The 20,407-nt window shown below is 39.9% G+C and overlaps 1 protein-coding gene across 1 annotated transcript in view; it reads left to right on the plus strand.

Annotated features, from left to right (window-relative positions):
* Nucleotides 1–20,407, plus strand: part of ERBB4 (erb-b2 receptor tyrosine kinase 4) — a 380,218-nt gene that overhangs the window by 219,353 nt on the left and 140,458 nt on the right. Inside the window, exons 12-15 of the mRNA XM_026088236.1 lie at nt 4,337–4,469; nt 6,784–6,877; nt 8,407–8,561; nt 14,766–14,840. Of these exons, the coding sequence (XP_025944021.1) occupies nt 4,337–4,469; nt 6,784–6,877; nt 8,407–8,561; nt 14,766–14,840 (457 nt within the window). The remainder of the gene's footprint in view (nt 1–4,336; nt 4,470–6,783; nt 6,878–8,406; nt 8,562–14,765; nt 14,841–20,407) is intronic.

The following is a 20,407-nucleotide window of genomic DNA, read 5'->3' on the forward strand; positions in this document are numbered from 1 at the left end:
TCGGGGGGGTGCAACTTGAGCCTGAAGCTCAAATTGTCTGTTAATTCCATGTGTCCTTGTAACAGGCAATGTCAGGCAGGGCTCATATATTTGTCTGGGCAATGTCAGTCACGTCACAAGACTGGATGAGATAAAGGGAGATTGGCAGGGCTAGGCGTGAGGTGCTGGAGTGTGCTCTAAATCCCAAGGCGCAATTGGGGTTGCCCTTAAGAGGACTAGCTGGATCATGCAGAACTTGCTCCTGGGTGCTCCTGTAGGCAATGAACATGAAACAAGGAAGACCTGGTCTTTAACACCAAGTCAGTGCCCCTCCTGAACTATACCATACAAAGGCAATGTGAGACTGAAATATAAATGGTGTGTCTAAAATAGATGCAAAAGGAAACATTGTGTTGTCAATGTATGTAGCATTTGCTATTGCAAAGATCTGGTGTAACTCCTTTGACTTCTGAGAAGTTTAGTCAGTGGCAACATAGTGGAGCTACTGAGGTCTGGCAGATGCTATAAAATGTTGCCTTGCTTAAAAAAAAAAAAGTTATGGTTAGGATGGTATTGATGAGCTTGTGCGTTTCGTCTCTGCTCACTGGCTTTGAATGGTGTGGTTCCTTCACCTGGACCTCAACAGAATGACTCCTGATTTACAGTACTTTTCGTGGGAAGAGAATGAGACATTTTTATGTAATGGCATGCTAAAAAACTCAGGCCTCTAGTTACTGTGCTGGAATCTGTGAGAGTTACTGCATTCAAACAGAAATTAAATGGCCACGTGGAATTATTCTTAAATTATATTATCTTATGTTTGGCTGTAGCTGACATGTGCTTTGAGGCAAAAGAAGAAGGAAGATACTTCTGAATGCTTTCTGGGTGTTGTCATTAAGAAAATATATGTGATTTAAAAGAAAAGAAAAATTATTCTGGCATTCCAGCCTTGATAAGACATAGGTATGCAGACTTTTCATATCCCAGCTTACTTGTGGTATTGTATTGAATAAAATAGTGCTCAGATTCTGCTGAATTACAGGTGCTGCCTAGCAGAGCCATGCAGAGTCAGCAACAGCACTGTACAGGTAGCAAGCATGCTGGCTAGCAGGTTTGCCTGCTAGGGCTGGAGAACATCAAGTCTTTTATTAGTTGTCAAGCTGCTTGGAAAGATATAAAGGTGAAATGGCCTTTCTCAGCTCTGAATAATGAAAATGTTCTGGGCAGAAAAAGGAGCAAGTAAATGCAGAGCTGCCATCCTCAATCTCGATAAGTCAAAATGTCCAACTGCAAGAACAAAGGAAATGGGGGAGATGCTTCACTCCTCCTGCCTCCTTGTTATGTGGGCTGGAAAAGGGAAGCCTTAAATGTGCCCTGCATGCAGTTATTGCRGTTTTTTTTCTCCCCTAAGAAGTGCTGTATAATAAATTCAGTGATCAAAAAGTGGGATGGCAGTGGGAGGAAGGATAGGATAACTAGCGCATATCAAAGGAAAGCCCCCCTGCTATTGTGGCATGAGCGTCCTCCAGGAGAAAGGTGCAGGAATTGCCTTGTAACAAACAGAGGAGGACACGAGCGCAACATGCCGCATAGATCAGAAAGATGTGTTTGACGAACACGGTGCTGACATCAAACAGTGCTGCATGATGAAAAGAGGTGATTAAGGAGCAGTTAAAGAGAGAAGCACTGTATGAAGCAGTGTGCTCTGCTGTACAGTAGGCTGCTGTGACAGATATTCAGTGGGTTCCTAGTGGGGCGCATTAGGTGTTCTGACTGGTGACATTAAGATGGAGCCAATGCTTCTGCACGCAGAAGAAATGAAACGTGGTATATTATATGCGGTAGCACAGAATAACCAGGGTTAAAACATGCTATGGAGAGCAGGAAGCATCTTCCTGCTAACTCTTTCATGGTTTAAAGGGCTTTGTGCCTCTTAGCTACTAAAACTCAATGTATTTTTTAACTGTTACGGAAGATTGTAGTGGACATATCTAACTGCATTCTTCTAGCCTTGGCAGTGGAGATAAGACCATCAGGTATCCTGAAATGAAAGTAGGGTATAGTTTTTTTCCCCAAAGCATCTTCCTGTATTGGAAGAAATGCAGAAAAGTACTGTCAGACAGAACTACTTCTTTTGTTTTTATTTATTTAATATAAAGCTGCCAGATGACTTTTTGCATTTTGCAAGAGGAATTTCTCTTGATTTTGCTGTGGCCCCTCTGTAAATGTGTGCCATATATACACTGTTGATGTTTTATAGGTATATTTTGTGTGTGTGTGTTCCTGATTGGACATACTCTTTTTAAGAAATTTGAGGGGATTCAGAAGAATTCTACCAACAAACATAGTTTTTAATTTATTATTTGATACTTCCCTCAGGTTATTTCCAAGTGGATTAATTCCAATTGGATAAAATGTTTCAAATAGTGCAAGGGTGAATTCAGATTGAGAGATCTACCCTTTCAAGGTGCCAGGTTTTGACTGAATCACAGTAACTGGACCTTCTTCAAATGCTGGAGAGAGAACATTTGTTTCCTTTTGCTCATTGCTAGTTTTCTCCATCTGTCCCACCTGAAACCATCTTTTATTATTCCATTTAGATCTTTATGTAGTGAAGAATTTATATAAAATAAAATTGTAGAATTAATGTGTTGGTTGAAACAATCTTTCCCTCACCCTATGTTCATTTTGTTTATTTAAACTGAATTTTGGTTTTGAGACAGAGACGATTTTTTGTTTTGTGTACTTAATAGTGTTTAATACAAAAGGCTCTTTGATTGGCCCTTTAGGTGCTTTTGTAATTAACAATTAAAAAGTCACAGTAAGTGATAATTTCCTTCAACTTTCTCCCATCATCCATAAGTTTCATTTCATGGTGTCCTTGATTCAGAGGTAGTGTTTTGTATTTTAATTTACTAACCCTTCTATGAACTTGGCCAGTTACTTTTTCAAATCCTGTAAATTTCTGGCAATGCTCCCTGTCAGGAAATTCTGCAGCTTAAGCTACGCTTTGAATGAAGAAAAATCTCAGATTTGAACTCTCTCAGGTTTTTGTATCTTGGAATGCCCATGAAGGGCTTGGAAGAAGCGACAAACAGTTCTCTTTGTGTGTCRTCTTCTTACCATTCATGGTTTTAGAGATCTTTATCATGTTGTTCCTCACCCATTTCTAGGGCTGCTAGTTTATTTACTCCTGGTATAGAAGCCATTCCATAGTTTTGATTAAACCTGTTAAACTCTTTTAAACCTTTTTCTCATTCTACTATATCCTTTCCAAAAGGAACAGACCAGAACTGCATGTAGTACTCAAACTGTGGGTGCACAGTATATTTCTGTAGCGGTAAGATGATTATTTTCTTTTTTTCTCTATACTATTTCTAGAAAATCTCAGCGTTTGATTAGCTTTTCTGATCACTGCATATTGACCTGGCATTTCATAAAACTGTTGATGTTAATCCTAAATTGTATGATGTTAAACCTAAGTTGTAATCTTGAGTTGCAGTAGTCAGCTCAGAGCCTATTATTCTATATGTAAAGTAACCTTTGGGTTTGTGTGGTGGTGTTGTGTGTTTTTTTTTTCTCTCCTTCTCATCGGCATTATTCCACATAAAGCACCTTGTATTAAACAGATTTCCCTTGTCTACATGGTTGCTTCACAGAACTCGTTTCCTGCTTTGTGAGGCATGGCTTCCCGTTACCAAAATCATGATTCTTTTTCTGTGGTATACTGTACATATCCATGAGCCCTTTAGCCTGCTCTCCAGAATCATTTCTACCAATTGCAAAATAGCTTGTTTCAAACAAGGAAAACTCATTTTAATTTCTGAGCATTGGCTCTCTGATGACACTTTGAGGCGTGATGGACTTGGTAACAGTTGATGTTGGCTTATCATTGCTTCCATAATCAGTGCTTTATTGTTAAGGGTTCGGTGCTGAATAGTTTTGGTAATCTTATTAACCTGATTTGAGAATACAGTTCATCAGGCAGGGTAAGAGAAAGATTTGCTCCTCTAGAGGAACAATGATGAAGGTAGAGGATGTGTTCCCCTTACAGAGCCTGAAATTCAGTGACATCTTCAAGGCTGTCAAGGTTGGAGGCCTTTAACCCTCCACAAGAATGAGAAGATTAGAGGAATAATGCAAACATTCATAATTGGAATCTAAATGGGATTTTGCCATCTCCTCTCTGCATGGCTTATGCTGTGTGCGAGAAGGAGTTGGTTCTTGACTTGCGAGGGATTTTCTTGTCATTTATTTTGAGGGAAGTATCTTCTGTTTTGGGTGCTGGATAAAATATTTTCCCTTTTGGATTTTGGAGGACTGTGTACTTTAATGACAGTGTGCTCTCTGTCTGCAGCTGCGGATGGAATGGTGTGTAATGAGTTATGCTCAAGTGATGGCTGTTGGGGACCAGGGCCAGACCAGTGTCTCTCCTGCAAGCGCTTCATCAGGGGAAGGACCTGCATAGACTCATGTAATCTCTATGATGGGTAAGATGCTTCCCTTGCTCTTTTCCCTAAAGATGCTGATTATGTTGTTCAGAACTTAAATGAATAAGTTACCTTGTTCTTACGTTAAGCAATATTTTGTTTCATTGGCAGCATTACTGATTTGGAGTAAAATATGCTGTGGGATAAGTTTAAACATTTCAGAATCTAAACTTGAATAGAGGGATTTACCTAGTGTTTTACCGGCTAAAGTTTCAGGAAAYGTCACAAGTTTGTTGCAGCTTTTGCATTCCTGAAAATGTGAAGAATTTGTTTTAGCTATTTGTTTTTAGATATCTGAAAATAACACCCTGTTAACTCTATTTGAATATTGACACCCCCGTTCCRAATAGCATCAAGTTACGTACTTTCAGATCAGTTAGATTTAGGCATGTGGTAAAGAAATTCTCTGAATAAGGACCTCAGAGAAGGAAAACTGACTCTCTCTTTTTTCATAATACACTGTGTATTTGTACGCAGCTGTAAATAATAAAAATAACTTGAGTTCTCCCCTCCTTTCCTGCTCCCACTGAGGCATGTGCACCATCTTTTCTAGGGGATGGATGGGGGGTAGACCCACGCACCACAGAGACAAAAGGTGACTGAGTCTTTCTTAGAACAGAAAAATAAAGCTAAACAGCTTATGTTAGTTGCAGCAGGAGAAATTAATAAGTAAGCTGTGGAGGGAAGGGGTGGATTTTTTTTTTCCCATGTAACAGTATAGCAAGGTCCCTGGCACTTCTTTTATAATAAGGATAAAACACCTAAATGATTTTAGTTTTTTTTCCCCCTCAAGGTCCTAACTGAAAATAAAATCACTATATGTTTTTTTTTTTCCTCTTTCTTTCCCTGCCTTGGATACCAATTCATGTGACTGTTATGGAGAGGTTATTGAACGAACTCGCATAAGTACTTGAAAATACTCTAAACTCTTCTTTCTGGAGAATGCATGCAAAAAACCTTGTCAGAGTACAGTTTTATGTGCTTAAAAGCCACCTCCCACCCCCAAATTTGCAGGCCAAAATTATTTTCTCATGTGCACCAGAATAAATTGGGCCAAACTGAATGAGATTCTGTATTGTTTGTTGGCTGGTTCCAACATGAAGCATGTCTCAGCAACATTGCTAGGAGGCTCTGTGTTCACGTGGCGTGACTGGCTCTCAGGTCAGGATTTCTGAACTGTAGCGATTGGGGGATGGTATTTGTGACCTGGGCTTGGGGAGAAGTATTTTTTCCATTGAGAGCTCTGCGTGTTCATCTCACAGAACAGCTCCAGTACATCAGGGTAGGTGTCTTTGTCTTCTCTTTCAGTCCTCAACAGGAAAGCTTTATCTCCAAAGCTAGAGGAGGATCAGCTTCCTTGCAATAGTTGTCTGAGGTTTTCCTCAGCTAGGTTGTTGCAATAGGTCCTAATGGCTGTAGAGGAGCAGAGGGCATCAATTAATCAAGCACAGAGACATTCTCCTTTATGGAGATATTAGTGTAGCTCCACTAACTGTTTAATGCATCAAGATGGCATTCATCGCAAAGCTTAGGTGTCCAGTCTGAGCTAGTTATGTAGGCTCTCTCTGGTTAATGGAGAGAGAAAGACCTGTTCAGATGTTACTTCATCTCATCCTAGGAGATGGTGGGATGAATTGTGTCATGAAGATGTCACAACTTTGCCAGAGGTTAGCTGACAAATTGAAATATGAAGTTACTTTTTTTTCCCCCTTATAAGCAGTTTACAATGAAAAAGATCACCTGGGTGATGGTTTCTTGCAGATATGTGAAATTAATGAGCAATTTTATTTTATTTTATTTTTTTGAGATTCAGACTTTAGTCTAGAATGGTTGTGTATGAAACGGTTAAGAGCCTTTTGGAGAATGGGATTTCAAATGGTGATGTTCACACAGACTTAACAAAAACAACAGAAAGAAAACTGTAATCAGTGCTTTTGTAATACTTTCCTATCTGATGATGATGTCTCACATGTACCAAGTGGCTCCCTGAATTTGACTTTGGAGTGACAATTCCATAGATACAGACAGAGAAATGAGTAATTTCCTCCTGTAAATGAGGTCCTTATTTCTTAAAGCATGAGGAGAAAAAAATCCCAATAGTTTGATATTGTCAAACAAAATGTCTGCTGCTTCACCTGCCTGTGAGTGATGTTGCTGATGGGGCCCAGTTTTCAGCTTGTGTAAAGCAGTGCAATGCCATTAAAAGAAGTGATCTCAGCTGAAATGAATTCCACCAGGTGAAGAGCCAGCCATTTTAGCTGTTTCAGTCTCAATTTTTGCTTTCTCCTAACCTGTCTGAAAAATATTTCCCTAGGGAATTTCGAGAGTTTGCAAATGGTTCTGTCTGTGTGGAGTGTGATCCCCAGTGTGAAAAGATGGAAGATAATATGATCACGTGCTATGGGCCGGTAAGAACAACATTCGCTATATTGTGGGCTAAGTTAAGGCTGCTGAAGTGTGCTAAAGCACAGGTATTCTCTGTTTACGGAATTGGAGTGGCTATTGAAAGATAATGTTGACAAAAGCAGAAAATATATATATATATTCTGCGTGTGGGGGTAAAATTCTGCTGCTCAGAGTAAACTCCCCTGGATCACAGTCCTTAACAAAATGATTTTAAAGGTAATATCCTTTTCTTTCCTGAGTTGTCTTAATGCTTTACTGGTGCAGATGCACAAAATTGCTTGTTTCCTGTATGTAGCAACATCCTATATTGCTTTGGCTGCTTCTTTCTTTCACTTTTAAATGACGGGTAGTATTCAGTTGTGTTTTGAGTGACCTCTTTTATCTTTGTTTTTATTCATAATACTCTATTCAGTCCTATTCTATTACAATTTCATTTATCTTTTTTCCACAAAGCGTGGGAATTTGTCTCAATCTCTAAGCAACCTTGAGCAATCGTTTTTTTTCTACTTAGATTAGCTTTTTAGTCTCTTTTGATATGGAATTTCTTGCTTTCATCCTAAAATCAGTGTTAACAGTGGCTATCACCTTTATAATGGCTGATGAATTTTGTTTCACAGATTGTTCTTCTTTTGTGGGACAGAGAGGTGTCACCTCTGTCTTCTGGTCTTTTGTATATTGCCAAGATAAAAAGCAGAAAGTGTCCTGAGCAATGATGAGTTGTATTTTGAGCTCTTTATCAATGAGACAATTTGACCTGTAACTTATTTCCTTATTTCTGTGACTTACCTGCTGCATACAAAAAAAAAAAAAAAAAAATTACACAGACATTCTTATCTTTTTTTTTTCTGCAATGCCGCATGAGGCAAGAATCTAAAATTGCAAGTTTTCAGCCCATGAGGGAAATTTGGATTTGTAGCAGCGCTCATAGATATAGAATCCTAGACCTTTGCCCAAACTGAGCACCAGATCTGCTTGGCTCCACTGGCTTATCACCACAGCTTTTAAATTTTACTCTTAAATTCTCCAGGAGCCTTGGTTTATAGTTCTTAGCAGCCTTGTCTCCATGTGTATTAAGAAGGAAACCCTGTAGTTCTTCAGTATTGTTGTGGCCAGAAACCACAGGCAGAATGCAGCAGAAAATAATTCTGGGATGCAGAGCTAGTGAGTCCCACTGAGAGGCCCCTACAGTTGCTTTGCAAATATTGTTCAATATTGCACAGTGTTGAAAGAAATTTCTCCAACAGATTRAAGTGGGCAAGTCCATTGTGATAACCGCACCAAATAATAGGAAGAAACCTATTTAGCAGCTGGAGTTACTCTCTAAAGAGTAACTTTATGGCCAAATGCACCAGGATTTACATGTGGGCCTCTCCTTAACAGTAGCCAGAGCCTCTCGGCTAACTCGCCGTTTGTTGGGAGGGAAATGCCATTGCAGTTATTGCTGAGTGTGCTGTCAGTCAAGGACCTGCAATTCTAGTGCAGTAAAAGGCAGAGTAACTTGAATGCACTGCATTTCTTCCATGCTCTCCAGGGACCTGACCACTGCACAAAGTGTTTCCATTTTAAGGATGGTCCAAATTGTGTGGAAAAATGTCCCGATGGCTTACAGGGGGCAAACAGCTTCATTTTCAAATATGCTGACGAGGATCGTGAGTGCCATCCTTGTCATCCAAACTGCACCCAAGGGTAAGTGCAAATTCTGTGAACTGAGCCATTCCAGTTACTGTTATAGCATGTCATGATTTAGATGCAGTTTATCTTGGTAAAGCATTTGCCTCGTTCCAGAAAATAGTGTGTGTGCAGGCAGCAGTAACATAACTTTTCATTTCCAGATCTGTCATTACATTCAGGTTCCAGTCGTGAATGTCCAGCAGCTTTTCAGAAAAAAAACGTATACCCCTTTTGAAAAGCATACAGCAATGCTCTTAGATTTCTTTCTAGCTAGTGCTGATTTATATCAAATGTTGCTATTGACATTTGTGTGACTGTTGGCCTGTACAATGACTTTATTTAGTATTTATGTGTTGACAGAATTTTTATCCCTGCTCCCCGGTATTGATGGACTCCCCCCTGCAGCGATTCTGGGAGACAAAAAAGGGTTACTGCTCCCTTTTACAGATGGGAACTGATGCAAAGGGTTTGTCTGAAATCCGAGTTTGTGCAGGAATCTGAATCTGAGCATTACTTACCCCAAATCACCTGTTGCATTTGAACATGTATAGGCTATTGTATCTGGGTCAGCATTAAGAACTCGTGCAACAAAATAACAGTAGTCAAATACACAGCTGCTATTTTACATGGGACGCATGAGTTAGAAAGGTCTTTTTGGCAAGACGGTTGGTGATGTCCGGCATACAAAGGGGAGAGGCAGCCTGGGGGAAAAATGAAAAAACTTCAGCCAGTGAAATCATCTTCCACAAGAGGCTTTTATTGTTCAGCAGCTAAAATTAAACCAGTAAATTATTCAATGTAATCCTGATGTCAACAGCTGTTGCCATTCAAAATGAGACCTTTTGCTGGTTTTGCAAATCTAATTACAATAGAGCCATTAGGGAAATGAAAGTGAGATCGCAAAGACACAGCCAGGATCTGTTACAGATTTGTCTTCCACTCAGACCCTGTAAATCAGTTATGCAATAAGAAAAATGCTGCTACTGTAGGAGAAGAGTGTAAGAAGAAACAATACAAAAAGACGAACTTGCTTCAGGAGCTCCAGTCCTGGCTGTAATAGAAGGTGGAAGCACCAATTCTGATCGAACCTGACAGTCCCAGCTATGGCCAATGGATTTACTGTCCAGCCTGCATAAACAGACCAGCATGAGACAGACCTTCCCATTGCCTCCTCTGTTCTGGCTGATCTAACTCTTACCAGTTTTTGAGGCACAACTGTGTTCCACCTGGACAAGGAAGAGAACAGAGTATTTTCCATTCCTTTCCAGTTCCTAATATGCACCTGTGTTTTGCAGGTTGTCTCTTTGCTCTTATCTCCCTGGACAGAATGGGGTTGAGAAGGGAGGCCTTTACACCTTGTGGTGAAAATCTGGCATTCTAGTCCCTAAACAAATAGGAAGGGCATTAGGCAGCTGTGACTGAATTTGCTGGTATTCATTGGCAGCCCTTAGTGATGTAGCATTCCTGGACGCTGAGTATCTATGTTGTCATTTTAACCCTAAACTTCCAGCTTTCCCTTCTTTTCTTTCTGCAGCCTTCTGCTCCAGCTGATTAGGTGAAAGAATGTCTTCTATAGCATAATGTGCAATCCCCAGAGAAATGACAAGGTACTAGTAGTGAAGGTGCCAAGGATTTCTCCTGGGTTACATGGGCAAAAGTGTGGTCATCTTCCAGATGAGGAGCTCTCCCTTTGCCATCAGTCAAATACTAGTCCTCACAGAAATCCTCATCCTCTTCYTATTAAAGGGTTAATATATCTATTCTTAGGTCTTCTGTCACTCCTAAAAACACCCCCCCCCAAAATCTGGGTAACTATAGATACCTTTTCTAATGTTTCTAAAGGCTTTCTGGAATGTGCTTCTCTGTAGTTCTGGTAAACTGTGATGATCATAATGAGTGCCCCAGAGGCCTGGGGTTTTATGCGTTGTCCATCTTCTTGCCAATGTTGTCAGGGTCTTGCTGCATATGCCTACAGAGAGAAGAGGAATCAATTAGTCTCCTTTGCTTCCAATGCTGAATTCTCTAGTTTCATATCCTTCCTTGAGAAATGAGTATTTAAATTCCTCCCCCCCACCACCCCTGCCTTCAGGATACTTCAGTAAAATAGAGTATGGGGGGAAACACATCTTGGTATTTGTCTCTCTTGATATTTGGCCCACAACTGAATGGTACAGAGAAACCGTAGTTGTACTCCATCTAGCACGTCTGTTCTCCTCTCTGTCAGATCAGTTGCTGGAATAAAACCGACACGCTAGCAGTACAGCTTAGGTACTTGTCAAAAAGTGTTGAGCTGCTGCAGAGCGCTGCTCCCGGTGCAGTATTTTCTCACTCCTGCAATGCTGCTCTCTCTGAATCAGGGTGCTGGCTAAAATGGATTGTTAGTTCTCATACTTTGTTTCTAGTCAGCCCCAACCTTTGCTGTCACAGAGGCAGGTATCTGTCCCACCTCYACGTTGCCTGCAGAGCACTTTGCTACAATTTCTTCAAGGCACTGGCAGATGATTGCTTAACACCCCGGAACGTGAGATTTGATTATACCATTCTCCTCCCTTATTGAAGTATAATGGCTACTCCTGTTAATAGTTGTGTCGTTATCCAGCTCTGTTAATGGTCTTACATTGACCAAGAGAACTGTCGAGGAGTGACTTCTCTTGGCCTTGCATCCATGTGATAAGCATCAGCTACTTGAAGCCAGTTTGGAGCAGAGCTGAGGTGCATGAGACAGCTATTTCATTTATTTCATGAGAGTTCAGAAAGCATTTGGCACTTCTTCTTGCAGAGCTATCCAAAATGGAACACTTTCACAGAAATAAAATACTAATTATATAATAGCATTTGACAGTCTGCTTCCTCACCAGGCAAGATACAAATGGGAGATCCCACTGGACACCTCCTCTCATCACTGAAAGGCATTTTCTCACAGAATTTTTCTGAAGGAAATGCATTACTCTTCTCCAAAACCTTTTTATTACTCTAAGCCAAGAGCAGAGAAGTCATAGGAGCCTTATCAGCCCAGGTGTGATCCAGAAGGGGTTTGAAGGCGCAAGGACTGTCTTACCCCTAAAGTTTAGGTGTATTTTTAGAAAGGCATTTTGAATTCTAGATGGCCTGATGGTGCAAACTCAATAGCAACAAACTCCAAATAAGAGACGGGTTATTATTTTGTTGATGCAAAATCTCCTCCTGCCCTGCACCCCACTTAACTTCCTTAGCATCACCCTCAGCGTACAGTTCCTCTTTTCTAAATAAATCCAAGGTTTTGACTCATCTGGCTTTATCCATAGGAATAGCTGTATGRCCAGGTCATTGCCAGAACTAAGGTTTTCTCCTGTCCAGAGCTGATCTACTTATGCCATCTTATAATCAGTTTAGTTTGTTTCCAATGGAAAAAAAAATTGTGAAGTCATCTGACTAGAAATGGCTTTGCTACTCCAAATCTGTGAAAAGTTAAGGACCCACCTTTCTATCTCAAAGAAAGTTATTAAGAGACAATTCTTGAGAGAGTTGGGAAAAGGATCGTTTCAGAAAAAATTGTTGTTACTCCAATTTTCAAACTGTTTTAACTCATCATTTTCTTTCAGAGAATAATTACCTGTAATGCTAGGATGAGCCCCAAGTGTGATTTTCTGTATAAAGCTGTATTGGAATTTTTGTAAAATATTGCATATCTCATTAATAAATTGGGACATACCTATTAATGAGCTCATTTTACAGAGAGAACCTGGAAATGAAAATAGCATMCAGACCCCAAGCAGAAGAAGGAACCCTGGGGGTGAATTGAGTACCAGAGTGATGTATGACTGTGTTGTACTTCATGTGTCAAAAAGCTTGAAACCAAAGCAGTTATTTCCAGAGGAAAAATAACTGATGATTTTGTGGTGACAATCAGCTTGTTAACAGAACCAAGTGTTTGTTGCCATTACTCACATAATGTTGTAATTTACAGCGTTTAAATCAGGACTGCCAGGCAAAGAGCATGGAACTGCGCAACGTGACTGGGAGTGGTGGAAATTGCACCTGGACAGAATTTTCTCTTTGGGGCTGGGAAATCCACTAAGGAGATTACAGGTTTAAATAAAATCAGTGGTATTTCAACTTAGATGTGGGCGAGGTCCAAACAGTGCGCTCTTCCTGGATTCAGATCCTATTCTTCGAAAGTCTGAGAGAATAAGTGTAGCGATGTGAAATGGCTCCAAGGCAATAGGCTCTTACATTAATCTGCCGGTTATCTGAACTAGTAATGGGCTCCCAGCCCTCTAATTTGAAGAGGGCCTGCTTTTTATTTATAACACGAGTCTGAGCTCAGCTTCTTTTGACATGCTAGGAAATTGAAGCTCTGAACAACTTTTTTCAGCCTCCATCATTACTGAACTGTTTTTCTTCAAAATGCTGAGAATGCCTGCAAGAAAGAAATGTTGGATATTACTGAAACTGGACAGAATTTAGACCTCTGAAGCCTAAGGCAGCTGAAATTTCAGAAAATATCTGTTAAGATTTCTGTTATATTTCTTGAGTTGCATTTAAATCTACTCTTTACACTTTATGCATTTTCTGGCCACCTGGGTATTTAATGAATCCATTTTATGTCTGCGCATTTTCTGTTGGAGATCATTACTGGGAAATCCTTACAATCTGTTTTTGCATGTCCCAGCTTTTATGTAAAAATAAAGATCCAAGTAAACAAACAAGAGCTAAGGTACGTTCCGCTATCATTCTGTTATTCCTGATGAGCAGGAAAGGGGAGAAGACAGTGAAATTTAATTCACTGAATTTGTTTTATAAGGGCAAAGTGATAGATAATTTAGATGCAGGAAAAGCTGATGGGTGGCAAGTGATGGGTAAGTGGAAAGAAGATCTCATGGGAGCATATTTAAACTCCTTCAGATTTTGACATGAGTCTCCTTTTCTCAAAACTAAACTGAAAGAGGGAAACTAAGAGAGATGGGGATCACACCTTAAATTCAAAATGCCTCAGCACAAGTGAGTTTTAAGCTTCTACAGGAGTAGATGATCTGATCTGTCAGTAGACTTACAGCTGAAGATCCTGTTACTAAAATGATCTTGAGATCTTGTTAAGGGGGTGAAATAAGTGGTTTGGTTTCCTTAAGATGCCAGGAGCTAAATAGATGCCTTAAGATGCAGTCCCCATGACTACAGAGGGACTAGCAAGGCATTCAGCACTGAGCAGCGTCAGCCTGTCTTAACTCCTAAAAGCTCAACTTTGCATATCTATTTCTGAGAATCTTGACTGCTGTGTAAATAGTATAACTGACTTTCTATTTGAATGCAGAGGGCCTAGTAGACCACCTCATGGACTACTCTTCGTAAGAGTTAGGAAACTCCACAAATATCCATGTTTTGCAGACAGGCACTTTGCCTGTGGTTCTGCTGTGGTAATGCTGCATAGAGTGATTGCCCATATTTCCTTTGGTGAGCACCTGCTGCTTTTTCAGGTGGAGGATTTTTTGACAGCATCTAAGGAAGGTTTGGTATAAGATGCCTGAATCAGCAGAGACACCATTTTGCTACTGCTGCTTCTTCCCCACCCCTCCTACCCCCCTGGAAATCTTGTCTTTGAGCTTCCCTGATAAAAGTACAATCAGCTGCTAAAATATTCCTGCAGTCACCCCAGCTAGGGAGTTGGAACAGAATGAACAATCCCATCAATTACAGGAGAAAGAGTTTTGCATTGTGGTCCTGGAGGTCTTGAGTGTTGCAAATGAACAGCTTCTGTGCAGTAATCACTGGTTTGATGATTCAAACAATATCCAAAAAGAGCAACTCTATTGTCAGGCCTCCCACGTATGCAGGTGAAACCTGCCTTAAGTATTGTTTGAGCCAAGATTTGTCCAACCTTGGAGTGCTGTTTATGTTGCTATTATTGTTCCCATCACAAGCTTGTTTTTGTCACAGGCTATAATTTGTGGTGACTTGGGTCTCTCTTGAGAATTATAATTAAGAATGTGGCACGAAGGGGGGATTCCAGCTTCTTACATCTGTAAATAACAAATTTCTCTCTTTCTCTCCCTGTTTTCAATTTGAATTTGCTGCAGGTGCATAGGTCCACGTATTGAGGACTGCATTGGCCTGATGGATAGGTACTTGCTGAGTGCTCGTTCGCTGTGTGTCCTTCCATCCTCCACGTGTGGACAAGGGCGCATGCGTGTGCATGTCCTTGTGAATGGCGAATGACGTCTTTTGTTCTGTAATTGCCTGCAGGTGTAGAGGTCCCGCTAGTCATGACTGCATTTACTATCCATGGACACGCCAGTCCACTTTACCACAACATGCTAGGTAACATCCACCACTTTTCCATTTTTTGTACATAAGATCCTTCCCTAGTTACCATAGGAATGTTATACTATCCAGTTTGGCCAGAAATGCAAGTCATGGGGAGAATATAATTTGTCCTTAACATTAAGTTGTGCCTCTGAACATGCAAAGTTACCATTTAAAATCAGTTAAGATGATTTATGCATTTAGGTTGACTGGAAAAGGCCTTTTTTTTTTTTGCTGAGATTAAGGCAAATAAAATGATTTGATTCTAAAACTCCCTGCAAAAAATACCTGTTTCTTGATGGAAATTTTCTGAAAGTAAACACAAGGAAAAATTCTGGTTAAATTGAAATTTACATTTTTTTTTCAATTTGTTGGGGTTTTTACAAGACAGAAAATAAAATGAAGCTTTTTCTTCTATATTTCTTTTTTTGTGGAACAAAGTAAATGTTTCAGCAAAAATGAGTTTCTTCCTCAATTCATGCAACACTCTATCTGATAATTTTTTTATTTTCTTTTAAAAAAACAGTATCATAACCTTGCAGCAGTTTTGTTTTTCAATAATGACGATCAAACCAAATTTCTGTAGGAAGAATCGCAAAATTTTCTAGTTACATTGTGTTCACTTTTGTGAAAGCCCTTCTTTGCCATTGATTTTGTTTATTTTTAAATTCAAACTGGTTAGTATGACTTCCAGGCTGTGGGGTTACTGTCATGAGCTCGAACTGGACGAGAAATGTATCCTTTCAATCAGCTTCACCTCATTGAACATTTTACTTTCTTGTTTTTTTTTTTTTCTTGTTGTAGAAGTGAATATGCTTAAAGTTCAGATTAGAAATTAAAAAAAAAAAAAAGTGACCTTTACTTTCTAGTTATGTATCTAATGCGAAGATCCCAACTTTCTAGCTGCTGAGGGAGAACATGTTTAGATGTGAAAGGCAATACTCTAGAAATGCTACTACATGGTATATCCTTTTCATTAAATTGGTAACTGTTTTGACTTGATTCACAGCCCAATGATTAGGCAATGGAAGAAGACTGAGTTTTTCAAATATGAGTGTTTTTGGAATCTTTCCATTTGGGGATATCTGGTTTGAGATAATTTTATGAGGGACTCATTTTCAGATGTGCTCATCCAAACTGAGATGCTCAAAACCTGCAATCAGTTTTAAAGGTCTCCATGCACAAAAGCAGAAGATGTATTATTATTTGCATAAGTTTAAGGGGCATACTAAAACTACTGAAAGTGAAGGATATGCTGAAGATCTTTGTTTTAGTAATCAGATTTAAAATAACATGCATTTCATCACTTAGATTTTTAATCAGTTTTTGAAGGAACATTAAGTGCTTCATACTAGGATGACTTCCTGTCATGCGGTAGGATAACTGTTACAATCTGCTCATTCTAGTTTCCCCTGTTAGTACAAAAGCCATGCAGACTTGTTCACCGTTTAGCTCGACTGGTATAACCGCAAAACTTCACTTTGCATTGCARATGTTCAGAGATAATATGCAAGTGTCTGTGGGTACCGCCTAATACCCACAAAGTCAATGGGAAGACTCCTGTTAAACGCAGTAGATGTTAGTTCGGACCCTACGTTTAAAAAGCAGCAGTGAAATTAGAGGCGTGGGACCTTGAACGTGATGACACAATAGCGAGAAGATGTTTTCTAGTGCCAGGCTCAAGTCATGTGTTAGCAGGCAATGCTTATTTTGTGTTTTATTTTGTGTGTCATAACATTTGTCTCCTTGAATCAGTAATCATCAAGGTAGTAAAGCTAGCTATCAATGGAAATGAAAATTAAAGTAAATGTTTTACTCTACTCAAACAAGGCATTTGCTACTCCTTTCAGTGTGAGTGGCAATTGACCCTCAAATGTTTCTTTTTGGATTGTGTGGAATTTTTTGGTTCTATTTTGCTGAACTTCTTTTTAGGAAAATTACTGCACTTTATACATGATAAAATACTAATATGTGTGTATTCTTTCACTTTCAAACCAAAGAAAGAAACGTAGGGCTTTCAATACTTTTATATGTATTAGATTTGTAAAATTGTGCATTTTTGGTGAAAATGGTGCCTTTGGGGCAAAACTGCACTGGCAAAAGTGATATCTGTCACGAATAAAAAGTATGTAAATCAAAAACCTAAAGTGGAACCTTCATGTCCCTTTAACAATTCTGTACCCTCCTTAGGCTTACAGGCCTTCTTAAAAAATTAGTTTTACCTTCTCCATTGACTTGAATTAGCACTGGCTTGAAGGACAAGGCTCTCTGCTGTTCAGGCAGCTGATAAGGAGAGCAGAGCTCTGACTGCAAACAAATGAGAGATTTCTCATCTCCTTCATCTGTTTCCATTTTCATACCTGTGTTTTTCTTTCCAATTTTGCAGTTTGCAAATTGTTGTTGCCATGATCCATTGACTTGAGGGCTTTTGTAGGAGTCTAGTAGGATAGCAGAGAAATTTTTACTGTCATGTTTGATAAAGAGGAATCAGATGTGCATCACATGGCTTGTTTTCCAAATTTCCAGCAAAACTTCAGACAGTTTTTCTGCATGTGTTCGGTCCCTTGTGTTCTGTGGAAAAAGTCCTTGCTTTTGGTATTGAATGGCTTCTTGCATATTTTGTTTTGTTTTGTTTTTTTGACCCCTTAATTTCAGTACAGTACTGTCCAAAATGCTGGTAGAAACCCTTTTATTCCCTCATTTCCAGCTCAGTGTCACTTAGGCTATTTTACTTTTCCTCTAGACCTCTTAATAGATGTTTCAAATGATGGGTTACTGGCCCTGTTTTTTCCTCATGTGGACCCAAATGTATTTTCAATACATTGTTTATCCTCACGAAGGCTTAGACCATATTCTTACCTGTCAGAAAAAGTTCAAACTCTGGAGGGGTGAATGTCATCTTGACCAACGAAAGCTTTTAGAGCTCACGGGAGAAGCAAGCCCCTCTTCTGTTTGGGCTTAGTTGCAGATTCTAGCTATTGTAATTACAGCTCTTGCCGGCCCCTTCAGGACGCAGTAACGACGCACAACACCAAAGGTGCGGGACAGGCCTTGCCAGCGGAGAATGCCCCAAGCCCGGGGAGTCCTTGGCTGGCGTAAGGCTGACCTAGCTTCTCTCTTTGCCTCCCTTTCTCCCTCCGTCCTTCCTCCCTGCATAGGGGCCRTACAGGAGACGAGGGCTTGTGTTCTGAGCTAAATCAGCTGTTCAGGCTAGGCTGTGGTCAAAGGTTTTGACTGTAAGTATGAGTTTTAAACATGTTCATCCTCCCCATGATTCTTTCAACTTAAAACTAAAAGAAAAGAGATCATCAAAGGAGGAGTGACGTTTCTGTTTTTCTGGTGCATGAGAGATTGTAAATCTGAAGGTGTAGTCAGAAGCCTATGGTGGATCTGGAAGAGAAAGAARTAGCACCTTAATGTGTTGGTCTGAAGCAAGTGATATCTCTATTGATTTATGCCCTAAGTAAATTTCATTTGCGTTTCCCTTTTAACTAACGGAAGCTAATTAGCTAGGCCCACCGTTGTCAAGTGGTTACAGAAAGCGATGTGTAGATGTTAACTCAAATTACAATCCTAATACTTTCTTTATATCAACAAAGGACATCCTCTCAACGAATCATTGCTTCTTAAACCAAAAAAGCTGTTTTATGTGCTGTGTATGCGTACAAGAGCTAATTAACAGTAGACCTTGTATAACATAGGCAAATCCTTTCGTAGCTGTTTTGTACCCCTACACAGCATGACTTCAATAGATCTTCACGGCAGCTTAGTAGCTCTAAAAGGATGATGGGGAAGGGAAACCCAYCTGTAATAAACTGTTAGTGTCCATTGCTCTTATGGTGCTCTTTTCCATTGCTTGGAGGAAAGCACTCYGTATAGTCTATGTTTTTATAGAATAATGATAGTCACTTCTGGAGGGGAAGAAGAGGAGAATCTGTATAAAATAAGAGGAAAAATAGGATCTGAGAGTTCAAACTAAGCTACGTACCTGTCCTGATTGGTAAAAGATGCTGCTCTTGAGGTACTTCTAACATGGCACTCTCTGATGCTGTACCAAATGGATCAGTTGAAGAAACAGATTGTGTTTTTTGTTTTTTGAGGGTTTTTTCCTAGGAATTGAGACTAGGAAAAATAGACTGGTTTGGGCCTATGTCTGTGGATGGGGCAGAGCTTATGCTTCACCTGTTTAGGACAGATTGATGGAGAAATCCCTGTTCTGTGTGAGAACTTGATGCTACTGAACTGGTTCCCAAACAGACCTTTGCTGTGGCCACGTTTATTGCCACAACAACATTTTGCTGCCTGGGATTTTAGGAGGAGTGTGTTCTGAGTATGCCTGTGACATGTGGGAAAGCCACTGGCTTGCAGAACGATTTATTTTTTTTTCTTTTTGTAAAAGCTGTCCCACTTCTTAACACTCTCATTTATTGAGATGGGTCTAGTTGGAACAGGGGCAACGTGGGTGTTTGTTCTTTTTGCCGTATAGATGCGACCACAGATGAAACCCCTCATTGCATGACAGGTTTTGTTCTATGACATTCTGAGAAAGATTTGTGCRGGGTCTGCTCGGGTTTTCTAGTGAATGTGCTTTACCTCAATAGAGTTGGCCTGTGTGGTCTTACAGTATTGGAGGATTTGGTAGGATCTGTTGCTCTAAAGAGAGATGAAGATAACCTGTCAAGGTTGAGACAGTGGAGGAACTAGAGGCAATAGTCACCCAAGTGCTTTTTTAAAATCTGTTCTGTGCTCCAGTAGTTTGAGGACCCTGTTGAGAGTGCACAGGGTAGAATAAGGCAAGAAATCTGATGTAAGGAGTAGTTTGTTATACAAGGAGTGGAATATGAGTGAAATGATGATGTATATTGATGTATATTGAGATTGTTGCTGTTCATAGAGCAAGTTTCTCAGCAACACAGCTCACGCTCGGTGGGTTTGACTAATAGCCATGATTGCATGGTGGTGCATACCAAAAAGAGAAATGCCAAGGTTAGAGAAGTTGCCTTAGTATGTCTCCATGTGAATATAGGTACAGTAATCCTTAGTATCTTACTCGGTTTGTTGTTCAGCAGCCTTCTTCAGCTGCTGAACTCTGAAGGAGCATTAGTGCCGTGCCAGTCTTACCAAGGAAGCAGATCTCTTGCAGAAGYGTGCAGTGACTTATCTTCAGTTGGCGTAGCACATGGGAATGTCACGCAGTCTGTAGTCCCTCTGTTATCGCTGAACTTCGTGCCAAGAGTTCGTGAAGTCCTACCCCTCTGTGCCTTCAGTGTACTGCCCGACTTGGTTAGCAGTATACATATGGTCAGCCCACTTTAACAACAAGCTTCTCCAATTTATGCAGAGTACCATGGAAAATATACAGGATGCTCTAATAAAATGTTTACCAAGCTTTGGAATTCTGCCAGGTTGTTACCAAATTTCTGCAGCACCTTTGCAGATAGTTCTCAAGAAAAGCTATTTAAATACTTTTTTCCTTTTTGTGCTACCATGAGTTGCAAAATACATTTTAAAATACATTTAAAAGAAGAAAATTCTTTGTGCTAAAAAGTGGCTAAATAATTTTTACTGAAACTAGGAACAGA

The sequence above is a fragment of the Apteryx rowi genome, unplaced genomic scaffold, assembly GCF_003343035.1.
Source record: "Apteryx rowi isolate R43461 unplaced genomic scaffold, aptRow1 scaffold_12, whole genome shotgun sequence".
Lineage (NCBI taxonomy): Eukaryota > Metazoa > Chordata > Aves > Apterygiformes > Apterygidae > Apteryx > Apteryx rowi.